Source organism: Protopterus annectens, chromosome 10.part0 (assembly GCF_019279795.1).
Source record: "Protopterus annectens isolate FY-2018-M chromosome 10.part0, PAN1.0, whole genome shotgun sequence".
Lineage (NCBI taxonomy): Eukaryota > Metazoa > Chordata > Ceratodontiformes > Protopteridae > Protopterus > Protopterus annectens.
Window position 1 is genome coordinate 1,801,832,034 of NC_056744.1, and position 19,585 is coordinate 1,801,851,618.

Genomic DNA, 19,585 nt, shown 5'->3' on the forward strand with positions numbered 1-19,585 from the left:
AGTTCTACCCAATATTTGGAAGCCTAGGGGAGACAGATGCAGATCATCCTTTGCAAAACAGTGTGGTCTGTTGACTGTGTGCCACAGTGCTGAGAAATATTGAATCATCCTGGAAAGACACCAGAAACTAAGTCAGTTATTGAAGTCAATCTTCTTTTGTTCATACTGTGGCATCATCCTTGGCGAAGGTAGAATGCTGCTCAGTGCAAGGCACATACCTACCTGAGACACAATGCAGACAGCTCAACAGTGTCTCTCTTCATCCAGGTGGGAGGTTGGTATAATGGTTAAGGCGTTTACCTTACAGACGCAAGGTGCAGGGTTTGATTCTTACATAGGGTAATTGGCTAGGCTTAAATTGACCCACAAGGGCAGTTAGCCTAGTACTAATCTGTGAACCTACGAACCAGGGAAGTATGTCTCAGATCGAGGTCATGGACTGTGATAGAATCATATTGCTGACTGTGTTGCAGTGACTTGAGTGTGTGTATGACTTGGCAGATCTTGGCTTCTTCTAGGGCAGCTGCTACTGGATGTGTTATCTAGGGCAGCTGCTACTGGATGTCTTATTCGCAGATATGCATGGCTTCAGTCATCCTATCCCTGAGGATTTCAAATCAGAACTTTTAGACTCTTTCTTGGACAAATACTTACTGTTTGATCCTCAGGCTGCCAGTCTGTTCAAAACTTGCCAAGACCAATGTAAGACAATGTGAACGATTGCAGACGGATTCTGCTCTTCTCACTTCATAGAGACTATAGTAACTACCCGTCTGAATCCACTTCCTTAATTAGAAGGGATTTTAGGACACTTCAAAAACAAAGCCCCCCCCCAAGAAAAGATATTCTGACAAAACCCAAAGGGAACCTCCAGCAGGGAGGCCTCTCTTCGGAAGCAAAAATCTGTGACTACCTTTGCAGCACCTGTCCCTCTGCCCTCAGCTGCATTACTTTTCTTTCCCAGAGTACATCACTCTCCCTGGCTAGGTAAGAAGCTGTTACCACAAATGGGTTCTGTCCATCATCAAGGACAGTTATGCCACATCCTGGGAAAATATTCCCCCTATGAAAGGCATGCCACATCCTCTTCACAACCAGCTGTCCCTTCTCACCTCCTTTATTCAAAACTTCCTGAGTCAGGGCACCATTGAGCAGATCCCAAAGGATTTCATAGGAAAATGATTTTACTTCAGAATATTTCTAGTGCTAAGGAAAAAGGGCAGTGGAGACCTGTTGTAGACCTGTCTTTCCTAAATATTTAACTTGAAGATACCATCTTTCAAAATCCTGCTCTTCACACTCTGCCAACCTTTCTTAGTGTCCCTAGATCTGAAGGATGCCTACTTACACACACCCATTTATCCTCCTTGCGGGGAATTCCTCAGGTTTTCCTCTGGCTCCTCGCATTTTCAGTGTACTGACTTGCCTTTTGGCCTTTCCACAGCTCCACAGGTGTTCACAAAGTGTCTCGCACCAGTAGTAGCTTTCAGTTGACCTCTGGGAATGCAGATTTTCCCCTACCTGGACGACCTATTGAGCCAGGCTCTGTCTCCAGAAATTCTTCTTTGCATTTGTATTTCACCTTCCATCTCCCAACAGGTGTGGGTTTTACTGTAAACTGCAGAAAATCCCACATGGCCCCTACACAGGACCTGGTTTTCCTGGGCTGCAGAGCGGACACAGAAAATACATGCCTTCCTCACCCAAGAGAAAGTTCAGTCTATCCAATTTTTTTCCAAAATCCCCTCCACAACCCATTGCTGAGGAAGGGAGATACTAAAACTTTGGGTTCATGGCAGCTACCAACCCTATGCTCCCTGTGTCCAGATTTCACATGAATAAAATCCAGTGTCACCTGAAATCTTGGACACCCTGATCCCCCCCCCCACCTTGTGTCAAAAAGAAGCTGCTTTGGAGGAAGCCTCACCCCAGGACTTTCATCTTCGTCAGGTTTACCTCCATGCCTCAGATGAGGCATGCACAGGATCGCATCGAGTGCAGTGCAGATAACAGCTTCAATTCCAGAAGGAACATACCAGTCTGAAGGAAATAAGGGCTCTTTTGCAGGCTCTTTAGACCTTTGGCCACCTTTGGAAACCCAGACCACACCCTAGTGTACACAGACAATACCATAGTCATGTTGTACGCAGGAGACATGGACTTTTGCAACCCAGATGGACATCACACTGACCTCCACATATATCCCTCCTCAGGACAGTGTGCTGACAGACTCCTTAAGCCCCAAGAATGGATGTTAAGCAGAGTTCACCCTTCGGTGGGGCACTTCTCAGATCTCTGCATTACCAACTATCAGCTTCCCCACTTTTTCACCAGAGACCCTTGTCCCACAACCTGGAGGATAGATGCCTTTTCCTAACAGCGGACAGAGAAATTCCTCTCTGATTTTCCTCCATTGCTGCTTGTTCCAAAAATTCTTCTGAAGGCACAAGATGAAGCACCCAAACTCCTTTTACTGGCACCCTTTTGGCTGAGGCAGCATTGGTTTCTCCTGCTATTACACCTGACTAAGGGAAACTACAGGGAAATACCTGTATAACTGTACCTGATAACTCTACAAAAAGGATTGCTGCTCCACCCAAGTATTCATTCTCTCAACTTGACCCTGTAGATGATAGGATTTTAATTTCTGAAAGATACCTCTCCTCTGAAAAGATTGTTTAAGTTCTACAAGAAGGCAGGAGACCTGATACTAAAAAATCTTGCACAGCTAAATGGAAAAATATTTTCTTAGTGGTTTCGCAAACAGCCAGGACCCACTGTTATCGCAAGTTCCCACTGTACTGCAGTATCCCTGTGAACTGGCTTGATCAAGTTTGGCCAACAAGGCTCACCTGACAGTTGTCAATGCCTGCCTCCTTTCATAGCCCTGCACTTATGGTTAGAGCAGAAGTCAAGCTTTTCCTCAGGGGAGTCCTGCATCTTAGCCAACCAAAGAAACCCACCTCTCCCCCTTGTGGTCTTAATTGTATGCAATGCCTCCTTTTGAACCAGCATCTTCTGTTTCTCTAAATTTCTGTACTTTGTAGGTTGGGAGGGTGGCTTAATGGCTAAGGTGTTTGCCTTACAAACACAAGGTGCAGTGTTTGAGTCTCACAAGGGATAATTGGCTAAGCTTAAAATGGCACACAAGGGCAGTTAGCGTAGTACTGAACTATGAACCCATGAAAACTATTCTTCACGTGCTTCTCATTTCTGATAGAAGAGTTTCTCTTAGTTATAAGTTCTTGTGGCCATTTCCCCTTTTTCTTATTTTTCACAAGGACATGGTGACTATAATGGCCAAAGTCCTTTCTTCATGCCTAAGGTAGTGAATGAGCTGTCCCTCAGTCAGGCTATTCATGTACCCACTTTTACATCAATTTTGGGGGTTGGGAAAGAAAGAATCTTACTTTCTCTGGACAATCACGTGCAACTCAGACTTTATTTGGAGAAAAATAAATCCTTCAGAAAGACTGACCAGCTGTTTATCTTTTATGAGCCCTACGCTTTCCCAGCCTGTCCCCAGGCAAAGTATTGCAACTTGGATCTCTAAAACTTTCTCTTTCTGCTACTCACAGTATGGTAAGACCTTGCCTTCTTCCCTGAAAGAACATTCCGGTAGGGCAGTGGCTTCCTCAGGGGCTTTTCATGAGGGGGTAGACTCCATGCTTATCCTGGAGGGTGCCACTTGGTCCTCAGTATGCATCTTTACCAAACACTACAAAACTGATGCTTTCCCCAGGTCCTGGGCAGCCTTTACTAGGCAGTCCTGTCTGGACTATTAGACAACTCTTCTTAGTAGTCAGCCACACTTCCTCCTTCAGATCTGGAAATCACCTATATGTCAGGAATACTGCAACCATGATTTCAGTGAGGACATAGTACAGTTGTGCAAATACTTACCATAACAGTAGATGTCCTACTCATCACTGTTGCAGTGTTCCATCCCACCTCTTTCCCCTCTTCTCTACCTCACTTTAACTTTCTTTTTCTTCTCTGCCTTTGCTTTTAATCTCTGCAGTGTTACATAGGAACAGTGGAGTTTTCTTAACTATTTAAACTACACTCCTCTTAGCTGACAAGTCTCGCACTGTCAGTATTCTTCAAGCCACTGACTTGGGGAAAGTCTGGGGATCCAGATTTCTTGGTCTGTGACAGTGGTGTAAAGGAGTAAAGCCCTGACTATGGCCCAGGCAACCTGAGTTCGAGTAGTATCTTAGGTGCTTGAGTACACAGGCAGGGAAGATGGAAGTACCCATCTTAAGGGATGGGTGTGCATGCGCGAGGCACAGTGAAATGGTTTGATTTCCCTGGTAGAAACTGGGAAGACAAATGTGTAGTGCTGCCTTTAGGTGGACAGCGATTCCTAGCATCATCCTCTGGTGGAAGTGAGGGTTGGTCCATCACTGATATCCATTGCATGCTCTCCCCCTTCAGGGTGTTACTGGACAGGGGAGTGATGCTGCTCTGTGATGCCTCAGTCTAATCACTGATCCCGATCATTCTTGGAGCAAGTCTGGAGAGGTGGGGAGGTGGGTCTTTTCAATAGAACTGTCGATCAAGGCAAGGCCGTAGCAGCAACTGATGGCTAGCCGTGAGGGAGCCAGGATTAGTCTCCCTCACCCCCCCCCCCCACCACCACCACCACAAAATAAAAGGAGATTCTTAGATTTCTTGTCCGAATTCAGGTTGCAAATAGGAGGAGGCCCCCTCTGATGACCTGTCTTTAGACAGGAGATAGTCTAAGGAGGACTCTGATTCTAGCCTTCTTGGGACAAGAAAGACTAGGTGATGGCAAGAGCAGATGCCCGCTTTAAAATGAGAATGTCCTGACATCCATCAGAAGGTGGGGTTTGCTTGGGATTTTGCAGAGCTCTGGACATCAGACTAGATTTCTGTCTGTGACAGAGTTCCCAGCAGCGAGGACTGTAATAGGGATTCTGCTGGAACATCAGATTCAGAGTTACTAAAACAATGTACTGTCATTTAAGCCTCAGTCTATTGCCAGCAATAATCCTCTGTGAACAGTAGCAGAGGTTGTGAACTAAATGAATTCTTTATCTCTGCATTTTATTCCCACAGTCTTTGTTTAATTTTTTGGCCTTGTTTGGTTAATTAGGATGAAGTAAGTAATTGGAACTGTATATTTTTAATCTGTTTTCATTCTTAAAGTAGTTTTAAAGTAGTTCTCTTTTTTGACAGAGACTAGAAAAGTGGACAGGGATTCAGTAGTTATTTTAAATTATAAAGGGTACACAGTGCATGCTTAGATTCCTGGGAGATGGAATAAAATATGGGATGGGAAAGTACAATATTCAAATAATAGTGGAGGGATCATCACATCTTAGTAATAAATATTAAATAAATATCTTTTCAAGGAAAAGCTGTTATGCAAAGCAGTTTGTTTGGGGTTTGTGTGCAGTTTGCCTGGGGGGAGATTCTGGGGAGCTTGGAAGTGCTATTTTAAGAATAGTAGTTGCAACAAGAATGAGGTTATTGTGGGAGATTGGGGGTGCACAGAGCCTGTCATTCATGGGAGTATATTAACTAAAAGGATTAACTCTATTCCGTCTCTTCTTTTTGTGCTGTGACAGGTTTTTATTATGCTGTGCAGTCTCTGAAATACATTGTGTTGAGAGATTTTACATGGTTTCCCTTTGCACTGCCTTGGAATGTGCCAGATGTTAACCACCTTGCTGTTACTGGATTTTCCATGTGCTGATGAGGTGGCTACTGCTGATTTGAGAGGATCAGTGGACATTGTAAAAGCAAAAGTTGTATTGTTTTTCTGCCCTTGCTAGGGTACGTACACCGACAGTCCACCTAACCTAAGAGATTGTTGTGACCTAAATATCTGCTTATTCCAGCTGTGACTGTTTGTGTCTAATGGGTTAGGATGACATTGGGTGTCATGTGTGATTTTTTTACCATGTGTATGATTTTTTCTCCCTTTCTCCTTCTTACTGTACCTGATGAAGGTTGAAGAACTGAAATGCAAAATCAAGGAACTAGAGGAGAAGGAGAGAAGAGAGAACAAGAAAATGGCAGATGAGGATGCTTTGCGGAAGCTCAAGATGGCAGAGGAGCAGATTGATCACTTGCAGAAGAAACTTGCAGCAACAAAGCAGGTAAATACCTACAGTCATAATCTCCAATTAATATTTAACGGACAGGAGGGGAGGGCTGCTAAGCCTTAGGGAAAACTTCAGAAAAAAGTTAGAACTGTAGTATGCATTAAGTTTTCTGTGCATCACAGATTGTTAAAATTGAAACCTGTGTCCCTTCCACTGGCAAGTGTATCTGGACATTTTCTCCTAGATTTCAGAATTAATCTTTCCCAGGGATAGGCAGAGCAAAAGATCTGGAGGAGTAGTAAACTTAGCTCAGTCTCCTGTAAAGCCAAAGCTGCACCCTGCTCAGACTCCTCCTGTCCCTAGAAGAGAAGCAGCACTAATAACTGTAAGTGCTGGGGACATTGCCTACTCCATGCTGGATTTATCTGCCTTAAATCCAGAAATGCAACAGCACTGTTAATAGCAACAGTATCGTAGATCAGTAAGAACTGTGCTGGTGAACGGAATGCCACAGCACTGTTACATAGTGTCATAGATGTGTGTAAGAACTGTGCTGGTGAACGAAATGCCCCAACCCTGTTAGAGACAGTATCATAGATCAGTAAGAACTGTGCTGGTGAACGGAATGCCCCAACCCTGTTAGAGACAGTATCATAGATCAGTAAGAACTGTGCTGGTGAACGGAATGCCCCAACACTGTTAGAGACAGTATCACAGATCAGTAAGAACTGTGCTGGTGAACGGAATGCCCCAACACTGTTAGAGACAGTGTCACAGATCAGTAAGAACTGTGCTGGTGAACGGAATGCCCCAACACTGTTAGAGACAGTATCATAGATCAGTAAGAACTGTGCTGGTGAACAGAATGCCCCAGCACTGTTAGAGACAGTATCACAGATCAGTAAGAACTGTGCTGGTGAACGGAATGCCCCAACACTGTTAGTATCATACCTGTATTTTACACCAAAAAAAAAAACAACTGTGGAACTGTAAAAACATCAAAAACAAAAAACACAGACAACCCACTAACTCCAGGTACACATTTTATTGAAAAAAATAAACACTTTCTTCCACTTCTTTACTGTAGACTTCTTCAGATTAAAACAATTCTGCCATCACCAACTCTTAACTCCAATCTAGTGGTTGAGTGGCTACATTACATGTACTAACAAAATAATGTAAAAGTATATGATACATAACAAAATTCTGTTTAAAATCTCTAAAATACTTCCATATATATTAAATAACTTGCTATGAACAATAATGTTGTAATGTTATAAAATGGTCAGTGCATTCATTGAGTAATTGAAAACCTAAATCTTGGACCTTTTCTTGACTAATAAACTTGTAATGGAAATTCTGTCGTTAATGCCTGTGGGGAATATGTTGCATTCAGAAGTACCTGCCAATATAATTCTTGTTTCTCTGCAAAAGATTCCCAATCACCTCCCCTTCCAAAGTGTTATACTTTTTTAATTTTTCACGACTTAGAATGCTTGTATAAGGCATTATGTCCTTTTTTTCCTAATTGCATAGTCATGTGGTTTATGTAGCTCGGTGATTCAGTGTGGCACCTGCCCAGAGAGAGATGCCCAGTCAACAGGATCCCCCTCTTGGCCTCCCTTACCTGATCCAAAGGAATGCAGAGTGATATGTTAGGCATTAGCTTGGCTGCAGGGGCTGCTGGAAGGAAGTCAAAAATTGACTACCAGACGCTTTAAGGGCTCCACTCCAGATTTTCTGTCTGGGTTTACTCCCATAGCCTTTTCTTCTCCCAAGATATCCACAAGGCAGTAGAGCCATCATTCAATGGCCAGATTGTGGTTTTGGAATCCAAGTTTTCCGTCTCCTAGATGAACTGCCTTTTAGGCTGATGAGGTCTATCTGCCCGGGTTTGGAGTTGGAGTTTACCTTTTCCTGGGCTGGCTACCAACCAAGGCTAGAGAGCCCAGCCTGCCCACCCAGATGTCCTTCAAGAATGCAACTGCAGTCCTTACATTGTCCTGCCTCAGGCAGCCCTCGGTCGGCCGGATTCCAAAGTCTGGGTCCGGCGTCGGCTGATGTCGCCTCCTCCCTGACGTCAGAGCGGCTGGGGTATAAAAGCATCAGCCGACGCCATCTTCCTCAGTCTTTCTTGCCGCGCGGTGCCCGAAGCAGAAGCAGTTCGCAAGTGCCGGTCGGTCAGCTCCTGTGTTTTACGTATCCGAAGTCATCAAAAAGCTAAGTACCCCGTTGGGGAACCTTTTCTTGCCTCAGCCGATGTCAGAAAAAACTGAAAAAGTTAATAACTGTTTGTCTTGTGGTAAACAAATACCTCATAAGGACTTCCATTCTTACTGCCTCCCCTGCCTTGGCCCAGACCACGACGTCTCGGCCTGTGCCGCCTTTGCTTGCTTCAATAAGTGCACTCTTAGGCGCCGGGCAGAGTTTGCTGAAGACTTTTTTGGCGATAAATACTCTTATAACATGCCGTCGGAACAACCAACACCACATATTTCCAAAAAACGGAAAGACTGGGACCGACATTCTCGGCCCGCGACTTCCACCGACACCACGCCAAAAAACTACCGCGAGTGCATCGGTCTCTTCTGAGACGGTTGTTCTGCCGCTCTGGACCGACGACACCGCTTTACCGATCACTCCGGCCACCGGAGCCTGCGCCGGTGCCGGTTGTTGATTTTCCCCCAGAAACTGAAGCCCAGGATTTGCCTGAGACCATACCCGTGGACAAGGTGACGCCAGCACGTGGGGCAGCTAGGCCCCCTATGTCTATGTCTATCAAGGCCTACACACGTGCTAAGGCTGCCAGCCAGGCTAAGTCTCACCCTCCTAAAGCTTTGCCTCAGCCCACTACTGATAAACAAATTATGACTTTAGCTGCAGATTTAATTTCCTTAATCAGAGGCTCTCAGGCCCATCCTGACAGAGGTTCTCAGCCACCTTCTGACAAAAGGCCCAGGGTTGAGCATACAGACACCCTTTCTTCAGATGAAGCCTCTGGTGACTCTGATCACTCAGATACCCAGGAAGAGTCCTTCCAGGTCTACGAGGATTCTGATGCGGAGGACTCTATTCCTTCTGCCTCTCCTCCTGAGGATATTTCTTCTGGGGAAATTCTCCACTCCATGAGAGAGCTTTTTCAGTGGCAAGGTCAGGAATTCTCCGACTCCAGGAAGTGGCTTCGTACCTTCCTTAAGCTTCCCCAACACAGGCCTTTAGCTATCCCTCCAGTGTTAGATGTATTGGATGATGTGTACTCAGACTCCAGTACTTCTCCTGATTCTCTCCCTCCTGCTCCTGTCAAGCCGGACAGATACTACAGGGTTCCTGAAACTCACAAACATTTATTTAAGGCCCATTCTGTTGATCTAGAAACAATTTCCCAGGGGCCCAAAGGGTTGGCCACATCCACGGCCAAAAATCCTTTGCCCTCAGACAGGGAAGCTAGGTCCCTGGAGAGGTGGGGCAAAAAAGTTTATACCTCAACCACACTTGCCATGAGAGCCCTTAATTGCCTTTTTCATATGTTTCAGTATCAGGATTTCTTGATGGATGATTTGCAGAAAAAGTTAACCTCTCCTGAGCCTTTAGAAAGAAAAGCCTTGCAGGATTTGGTCCATAACACTCAGCAGGTTAGCAATCATTTTCTTCAGTGTGGTTATGATGCATTGGAAGCTTCATGTAGGGCAGCTATGACAGGGGCAGTCATTCGTAGACATGCATGGTTGAAAGAACAGGCATTGCCAGATCATGTTAAAGTAAAGCTTCTAGATGCACCTCTGGAAAAACACAAGCTATTTGGTGCTAATGCTCAGGATGTGTTGAAATCAATTGAGCAAAAGGCTAAATCAGTGCAAACAGTCAATGATTTCCTCCAGGTTCAGCCACCAAGGTTCAGCAGGAATTGGCCTTCTAAGAATTGGTCCTTTCCAGACACTGACAAGTTTCAAAGGGGAAAAAACAGGCGTACCCGAGGAAGAGGGCAATACAGAGGCTCCTACAGAGGACGCCAATGGCAACCGACTAATCAGAGAGGTGGCGCAGGGACACCCCCTGCTCCACAGGGACAATCACAATGACTTGACTTTGACACTGCCGACCAAGGCTCAAAGAGAATCACCTTTAGGTGGAAAATTATCCTTATTTTCAAAAAATTGGCACATTTTAACAAAGGACAAATGGATTCTGGACATAATAGACCAAGGCTACAGGTTCCACTTCCATACTTTACCAACAAGACAAGGCATGCCAAACCTGCCACAAAATCAAAGGGCAGAGGCATTCAAGCAAGTTTCAAAGCTGATAAAAATCAAAGCAATAGAAAAGGTTCCTCCTCTGGAACAAGGCCAGGGATTTTACTCAAGACTGTTCCTTGTTCCAAGAAAAGAAAAGCAATGGAGACCTATACTGGACTTGTCCGCTCTAAACACTTTTCTCATTGTACCAAAATTCAAAATGCTGACGCTACAGCAACTCCTTCCCATGCTGGGCAAGGGGTCTTGGCTGGTTACTCTGGACCTCAAAGAGACATACCTGCATGTCCCAATCAGACACAGTTGCAGAAGATACCTCAGATTTCTTGCAGGGTCAGAGCATTATCAATTCTCAGCATTGCCTTTTGGCTTATCTACTGCACCCAGAGTATTCACGAAATGCCTGGCATCAGTAATTGCACACTGCAGACTCCAGGGATACAAATATACCCTTACCTGGACGACTGCCTTATACAAGCGGACAGCAAGCAAGCCTTGACAAAAAACTTGAATTATGTCATTTACTTACTACAGGCTTTGGGATACACAGTCAACTTACAAAAATCAAGACTACTGCCATCCCAACAAATAATTTTTCTAGGAGCCAAACTAGACACAGAATCACAAATGGCTTACCTCACAGAAGAGAAGCAAGAACAATTACCACATTACTTCAAAAGCCTAGCAAAGCTCACCCAGATGACTGCAAGGAAAATCCTGCAGGCCCTGGGTTTCATGGCATCTTGCATTCTACTGATTCCACTGGCAAGACTACACATAAGAAAACTGCAATGGTACCTAAAAAGTTTATGGTCTCAACACAGCCACAACTTAGAAGCAATTATCCCACTCATCCCATGTCTACAGAGGGAATTTCTGTGGTGGGCCCAAGCAAGCCAGTCAAACAAAGGTATGCCTTTCAACAAACCTCAAACAAGCCAAACCATTACAACGGACGCCTCAGACCATGAATGGGGGGTGCACATGGAGGGCAGATGCATTCAAGGGCAATGGACCCCCCAGGAAGTGCATCTACACATCAATCAAAAAGAGATGTTAGCAGTAATTCATGCAATCGAGGCCTTCGGAAAATATCTTCAACAAGGCCATCTGCTAATAAAGACAGACAACACCACTGTTATGTGGTACATAAACAAGCAGGGAGGTACTCATTCTTACCCCCTTTGCAGACTAACAATGACTCTTTGGGAAAAGTCCCTGAAACTGAACATACAGCTGCAATCCCAGTTTGTTCCGGGCAGGGACAATGTTCTGGCAGACAGTCTAAGCAGAAACATCCTGGACCCGCACGAATGGATGTTGCATCCAGACATTTTTGCTCAAATAACTCATGCATGGGGGAGGCCGGACATAGATCTCTTTGCCTCCCACCTCAATCAGCATCTGAAAAAGTTCTGCTCGAGGACACACCATCCACAAGCCTGGAGAATAGATGCTCTCTCATTCAGCTGGAACTCTCTAACAATCTATGCATTCCCACCTCTACCATTAATGACCAAGGTGTTACTGAAGATCAAAGCAGAGCAACCGAAAGGCATCTTAATAGCTCCAGATTGGCCAAGACAGCACTGGTATCCATTACTAAGGAGCATAACTTGCACCAACCCGTGGCCCCTGCCTCAATGGCCTCTACTCTTGACTCAGCACAATTACAGGATGGTTCATCCCAACCTGTAAACTCTGCAGCTGACAGCCTGGTGGGTTCCATGATTTCTACCCATATCTCTCTTTCCAAGGAAGTTCAACAAATATTATTGGAAGCACGCAGACCTTCCACCAGAAAGACTTATTCAGCCAAATGGAAGAGATTCAACATCTGGAATACCAACAAGGGACAGGATGCATCAGTAATGAGCATCCCACAGATACTGGAATACTTGTCAGAAATGCTGCATAATGGACTTTCCTATTCTTCCATAAAAATACACGCTTCAGCAATTTCAGCATCATACAAAACTGATCCTCCTGTGTTTTCACATCCTTTACTAAGACAATTTCTAAGAGGGATAAAGAATATCAAGCCTCCCAGAAAACCACCAGTGCCTGCATGGGACCTTAACTTCGTGCTGGAAAAATTAACTCTTCCTCCTTTTGAACCAGCAGCATCTTCAGAATTGCAATTTCTTTCCTGGAAAACAGTTTTCCTGTTGGCAATTACCTCAGCAAGAAGAGTTTCGGAGATACAGGCCCTCATGGCAGTACCTCCATTTCTCATTTTTCATCAGGACAGGGTTTCTTTAAGAACCAATCCTTCCTTTATGCCAAAAGTGATATCCAGGGTGTCTCTAAATCAAGCAGTTCACCTGCCCACCTTCTTCCCCAATCCTCAAAATAAAGGGGGAAAGCTGCTGCACACTTTGGACATACACAGACAACTACGCTACTACTTGGACAGAACAAAGGCCAACAGAAAGTCTGACCAACTATTTGTAGCATACGCTCCTGGAGTGCAAGGAAAGGCAATTTCCAAACGAACAATTTCAAAATGGATTGGACATTGCATCAGATTCTGTTATTCTTCCCATGGAAAGGGTGTGCCAGCCAATATCAGGCCACACTCCACCAGAGCTACAGCCACCTCCACAGCCTTCCTAAGAGGGGTGGCTGCAAAGGACATTCTAGAAGCTGCTAAATGGAGCTCCGTGCATACATTTTCCAAGCACTACCACCTGCCTTTATATTCCAGATCTCGAGCAGGCTTTGCTTCGGCAGTCCTGCAGGGAATTTTAGCTACACCATCCTTATCTTAGATCCTACCACCCCCAGCTTGGCTATGGTATTCAACCCATATGTAAGGACTGCAGTTGCATTCTTGAAGGACATAGTACAGTTTTGTACCTACCATAAATGTAGATGTCCGATAGATATGCAACTGCAGTCAGGTTTTCCCTCCCTCCTACCCCTCTGTGTATTGGGTCCACTTCCCTCCTTTTATACTTAGCTGGAGATATCTGTTATGGTGTATCTGTTTATTGCTATTGTGTTTGTCTGGAATTTTTATCCAGTTCTAAATTTAGCCTTCCTTGGAGGGCACCTGGCATCTGGGGCAAGAAACACTGAGGAAGATGGCGTCGGCTGATGCTTTTATACCCCAGCCGCTCTGACGTCGGGGAGGAGGCGACATCAGCCGACGCCGAACCCAGACTTTGGAATCCGGCCGACCGAGGGCTGCCTGAGGCAGGACAAACCCATATGTAAGGACTGCAGTTGCATATCTATCGGACATCTACATTTATGGTAGGTACAAAACTGTACTTTATACTGCCAGGCATGGTCGTGCTGCACAACAGGCTCTGTGATAAACAGGGGGCCCTGCGAGAAAGTACTGCTTTGGACACAGTAGTGCAGGAGAGGCTCTATACAAGGACCTCCTATCTAGTAAACCAGACAGTAGTGCCGCAGCAATCACTACACCTGGAAAGGAGAGGCTGTAAGAGACTCTTCACTTTCCTTTGACCCCCTCTCTGGGGGGATCTATGGATCTTTGTGTACCACACCCAGGCTTTTGCTTCCTGGAGAGGTCACTTCAGTGCCACTGCTTACAGAGTCCGAAAGAACACAGGAGACAGCAGTTACGAGTTATAAGTCCAGAGTGCGTAGCATAAACTCGGACACTGTGGGCTGTCTCCAGTGGGAGGGACCATCGTAGTCCCACTGGTCAGCTATCGCCCATCTCAAGCTGGGCAGCCCCCAGCCAGTAACATGCAGACCCATCACAGTCTGCCTGCTTCAGTGGGTGCTTGGAGCTAAGCTAAATACTGAAGAACAGACTGTAAAATGTTGCACCCGGAATTGAAAAAAAGAAAAGTAAACTACCAATATTGTGACTGGCAGACACCATGTCCCAGCCTCTCGGATGGTCTTTGCCAGGTTCATGATACCAGGAAAACAGCCATAACTGCCCATGAAATGAAGAGGCTCTGCATTGATATTGCTTCATTGCAGCAGACTAGAATTCCAGCAATTCGTGGCCTCAGAGAGCAAGACTACATGTTCTTCTGGCAGGGGAAGGAACCGGAGGAGCAGTGATTACATGGTGTTGGTTTTGTAGTAAGAAATTCCCTGCTATCCTCAATTGAACCACCAGCAAAAGGCATGGCTTGAATAGTCTCTCTCTGCCTCTCATGTTTTCAGGCCTTGTGACCATCCTGAATGTGTACGCTGCCACATTTTACTCCTCAGCTGAGACAAAAGATGAGGTTTGCATGAAGATTGAGACCACTGTCAGAGGGGATACCTACCACAGAACACCTGTTCATGCTTGGAGACTTCAGCGCCTGAGTTGGAGCAGATCATGATTCCTGGCCCAGCAGCATTGGACAGTTTGGTGTTGGTAAGCTGAATGAAAATGGGCAGAGATTGCTAGAGTTGTTCTTACCACAACCTTTGTGTGACCAAGACATTCTTTGTCACCAAGCCTAACTGCAGGGTATCCTGGCAGCATCCAAGGTCTCGTCACTGGCATCAGTTGGATCTTTTCATCACTAGAAGACTCTTGCTGAACTGTGTCCTTGTCACCTGCAGCTGTCACAGTGCTGACTGTGACACCGATCATTCCTTAGTTAGCAGCAAGGTGCATCTCCAGCCCAAACTAATCCACCACTGAAAGCAGAAAGCACGGCCTCATATCAACACTGCCAGAACATCAATGCCAGACCTGCATGAGCTCTTTGCCAATAGTATTGTAGAGGCAGTCAAGGATTGTCCAGAAAGCATGTTGAAGCGAGGTGGAATCACATCTGTGACACCATTTACAACTCTGCCATGGATATCTTTGACAAAAGAGAGGCAGAATCCCGATAGGTTTGAAGCAGAAATCCTTGAGATCGAACCAGGAATCATTGAGATCGAACCTCCACTCAGAGCCAAGCATGCAGAACTGCTCAATTACAGAGGGAGCTTTCAGAGGTGACTAGCTACACTTAGGAAGGCCAGAAACATTGCCCAGCGGATCATTCGATAGTGTACAAACAACTGCTGGCCGAACCTGTCAACATTCATGCCATGTATGAGTGCATAAATAAAGCCTTCGGCCCCAGTAAAGCCAAGATTACACCCCTAAAGTCTGCCTCGGGTCATTTCAGTCCCAAGGCAAACAGATTGAGAGATGGGCAGAGCGTTACCAGGGGCTCTACCCAAAGGAGACTGTTGTCACTGACTCAGCAGCTGAAAACGTAACTCCCTTTCCTATTATGGAAGAGCTTGACAATCCACCCTCTGTAGAGGAGATTAGGAAAGCCATTGATTCCTTTGCTTGTGGTTAAAGCTCCAGGAAAGGATGGCAGCCCCACAGAGGCCATCAAGGTTAACAAGAAGTGTGCTCTTCTCAGTCACTTAAATGAACTCCTGTTACAATGTTGGCAGGAAGGAACAGTGCCTCAGGATATGCGTGATGCTAACATCATCATGTTGTAGAAGAACAAAGGAGACTGAACTGACTGCAAGAACTACCATGGGATATCTCCTCTCAGCATTGTTGGGAAGGCCTTTGCCCATGTAGTTCTGAACAGGCTGAAATCAGATCCATTTCTATTCAGAAGTGGAGTGAATTGAGGGTGTGTACTTGCTCTGGCACTCTTTGGCTTCTCTTTGTTACTGTCCCATGCCTTTAATGAGTCTGAAGACAGTGTATACCTCTACACCAGAAGCATTGGTACTCCTCAACCTTGCATGCTTTCGAGCAAAAGCCAAGGTGCGGACAGTACTGATCAGAGAGATGCTGTTTGCAGACGACACTGCTCTGACTACTCACATTGTGGAAGTACTACCATGCCTCATAAGCTCCTTCACTGGTGCCTGCAGAAATTTTGGCCTCACAATCAGCCTCAAGAAGACCAACATAATGGGACATCATGTCAGCAGCACCCCTCGTATCTTCATCAGTGATCACACTCTCGAGGTGGTGAAAGATTTCCATTACCTGGGCTGCACCATCACCAGAAATCTTTCCCTGGACTCCGAGCTGAACACCTGGATTGCTAAGGCAGCAACAGCAATGGCACACTTAACAGCGAGGGTCTGGGATGATTCAAAACTGACCATCAACAGTAAGATGAAGGTGTACCAAACATGTACTCAACTCGCCGCTCTGTGGTAGTGAAACATGGACTCTGTACTCCTACTAAGAACACAGACTCAACACATTTCACCTGCACTGCCTCAGAAGGATCCTAGGCATCACTTGGCAGGACCACATTCCAAACAAGAATATCCTGAAGCAGGCAGGGATATTAAGTATGTTTGCCTTGCTCTTCCAAATGCATTTGTGCTGGCTTGGTCACAGAGTCTGACAGTCAAAAATCAGAGTTTACATTTACAGCAGGCATTGCACTTCAACCACTGACTGATTTTGTGACACAAACTTCATTGTATCTCGATGGTGAAAGGCCGTACTAGTAGTAGTAGGTACCCTCCCAGCTTTCTACATAGGAAAGACTGTAAATGCCTTAAAACATAGAATTTATCAACACTACTGAAGAAGTCCACAGTAAACAAGTGGACAAAAGCACTTTTTCAATAAAATTTATACCGAGAGTTAGTGGGTGTTTGCATTTTTTTTTATATCATAGATGTATAAGAACTGTGTTAGTGAATGCGATGCTGCAACACTGGTAATAGAGACAAGTATCATAGGTCTTCAAGAGCTGTGCTGGTGTACGGAATGTCACAGCACTGTTAGAGACCATATCACAGCTCTGTAAGAACTCTGCTGGGCGACTTGTTCTTCCTGTAGACTTTAACATTAGAATAAGTAGAATAAGGCAACCAGTGAAAGCATCATCATGTCTTGCTTGAGACTTGCTCAGCTAGTTACATCAGCTGTCAAAGAATAGGATGCAACTAGAACTCCAATCCTACAGTATCGGGTACTTAGCAAGCTGTGCAGTAGCATAAACTCAGAGTGCTAACCCCATCATTGACCATCCTGCTGCATTCTCAGTGTAGAAGCATAAGCCATCTCCAGCAGTCCTTAAAACCCTCTCTGTTCATAGTGTTGAAGGAATTTATGGAGATGTCATAGTAAAAGCAATCACAGATGAAATTTAGATGGTTTGGTTCAACACAAGACATTAGTACTACTCTAGTTAAACTAAATACCTGTATCCAGGAATACTTCATCGTACTACAGCGCACCCTTCAGAATGTAGCTGAGCAGGAGCTCACAACAGCTTGAGAGACCACAGAGGTAACTCACAAAAAGAACAGAGAGAGTAAACAGCAAATCCCAAGGAGATAGTCTCCAAGACCTATCCCATTGCTCTGTCTCCTATACATTACTGCATGGCTGTCTAAACAGCAAATCCTAAGGAGATAGTCTCTAAGACCTATCCCATTGCTCTGTCTCCCATACATTACTGCATGGCTGTCTAAACAGCAAATCCTAAGGAGATAGTCTCCAAGACTTATCCCATTGCTCTGTCTCCTATACATTACTGCATGGCTGTCTAAACAGCAAATCCTAAGGAGATAGTCTCCAAGACCTATCCCATTGCTCTGTCTCCCATACATTACTGCATGGCTGTCTAAACAGCAAATCCTAAGGAGATAGTCTCCAAGACCTATCCCAATGCTCTGTCTCCCATACATTACTGCATGGCTGTCTGTGCCTAGACTGCAAGGCATCCTTTGATCACACACTGATGGATTTGTTTCACATCCACAAAACAGATTGCACCAGAAATACCCATTCTAATGATCTAAATCTTGTCTCTGACATAAACAGGATGTGTTGGCAGGACAGGTATGTCTCTCAAAGATTACATCTTCTGTGGAACAGGTTTCCCCTTCCATGTAAAGCAAGGCTCATACCTAATCCTATTAAAATGTGACCAATGGATGGGAAATTTTGAATTTACCCTCAATTTGGCATTTATGTTCCTACTGGACATGGGCAGCTTGTGATGCTTCATGTGTATAGGCCTGTATCATAACTGTAAAAATTCCTTGGAATGTTGACACACCACCAATATTTTGTCATAGTTGGATAGGCTTAAATGGCCATATGAGCTTTGAGTGTGTCTACTTATGACACAGTTTACTGCAGTGAGTACAATTGTGAGAGAGAGCATGGCTTAACGTGACAGTGTGTGAAAACTGTATAAGCATAATACACTCTCAATTAATACAGAGAAGCATACAACTTCTGCTAGCCATACCTTTCAACTGTTCCGAATTCCTCGGATTTCCACACTTTTGAAGCTAAAATAATGGGGTGCCACGAATTTGAATGGCCTCTACAAATTACGATTTTTTTTTTCTTTTTGTTATTTACATTTTTTTCGATGATGCTGATGTCATCAACTTGCAGGGGCGTACGCAATGACGTCAGCGTCATGAGACCGTGCCTCACCCCCTGACTGCCAGTAAAGGCATTATTCCTTGAGTTCAGATAAGATGCTATCGATGTCTTATTCCCGTATGCATGACTCCATATTTGAACAACAGTGTTCGTGGGAAGCAGAGACGAACCCCATAATTCATCCCATTCTTAAATATTAATGTGTAATGTGTACCACAGCCCACTAAATCCTAGTAATTCCATTCCAGTATCCTGGTAAATGCCATTTGTTTGTATGACATCAGATGTACTTGCGTCTTCGCCATTTTGTCACCCAAGCTTCGGTTCTGAATGATTCACAATCTTACATATGGATCAGCTTTCACTTTTTCTGATCTGTGGATACAGCATACATTTAGAGGTGAGGAGGACCATGTAAAGAAGTAGTAACATTTACTAATACTAGCTGTTATAGATGTATGGGAGCTGAGCTCTGAGCTTAACATAGGTCTTAAGAGAATTTTGTTTTTCAAAAGGCTGCAAAAGATTCTCCTGTACAATCAAAAAAAAAAAAAAAAAAGACGACATGGTGACTCTTGGTGGTTCTGCGTCAGATGAGATTCTCCTGTATTGTAACCTTTTCAGAAGTTCTTGGTGGTTCTGCCTCAGATGAGATTCTCCTGTATTGTGACCTTTTCAGAAGTTCTTGGTGGTTCTGCCTCAGATGAGATTCTCCTGTATTGTGACCTTTTCAGAAGTTCTTGGTGGTTCTGCGTCAGATGAGATTCTCCTGTATTGTGTGACCTTTTCAGAAGTTCTTGGTGGTTCTGCATCAGATGAGATTCTCTTGTATTGTGACCTTTTCAGAAGTTCTTGGTGGTTCTGCCTCAGATGAGATTCTCCTGTATTGTGACCTTTTCAGAAGTTCTTGGTGGTTCTGCGTCAGATGAGATTCTCCT

The 19,585-nt window shown here is 44.8% G+C and overlaps 1 protein-coding gene across 5 annotated transcripts in view; it reads left to right on the plus strand.

The window, feature by feature from the left end:
* Positions 1 to 19,585, plus strand: part of RNF40 (ring finger protein 40) — a 713,617-nt gene that overhangs the window by 549,336 nt on the left and 144,696 nt on the right. For all 5 annotated transcript variants that reach the window (XM_044086638.1, XM_044086641.1, XM_044086639.1 and 2 more), the window contains one exon: positions 5,979 to 6,128. In XM_044086638.1, coding sequence (XP_043942573.1) covers positions 5,979 to 6,128 — 150 coding nt within the window. The remainder of the gene's footprint in view (positions 1 to 5,978; positions 6,129 to 19,585) is intronic.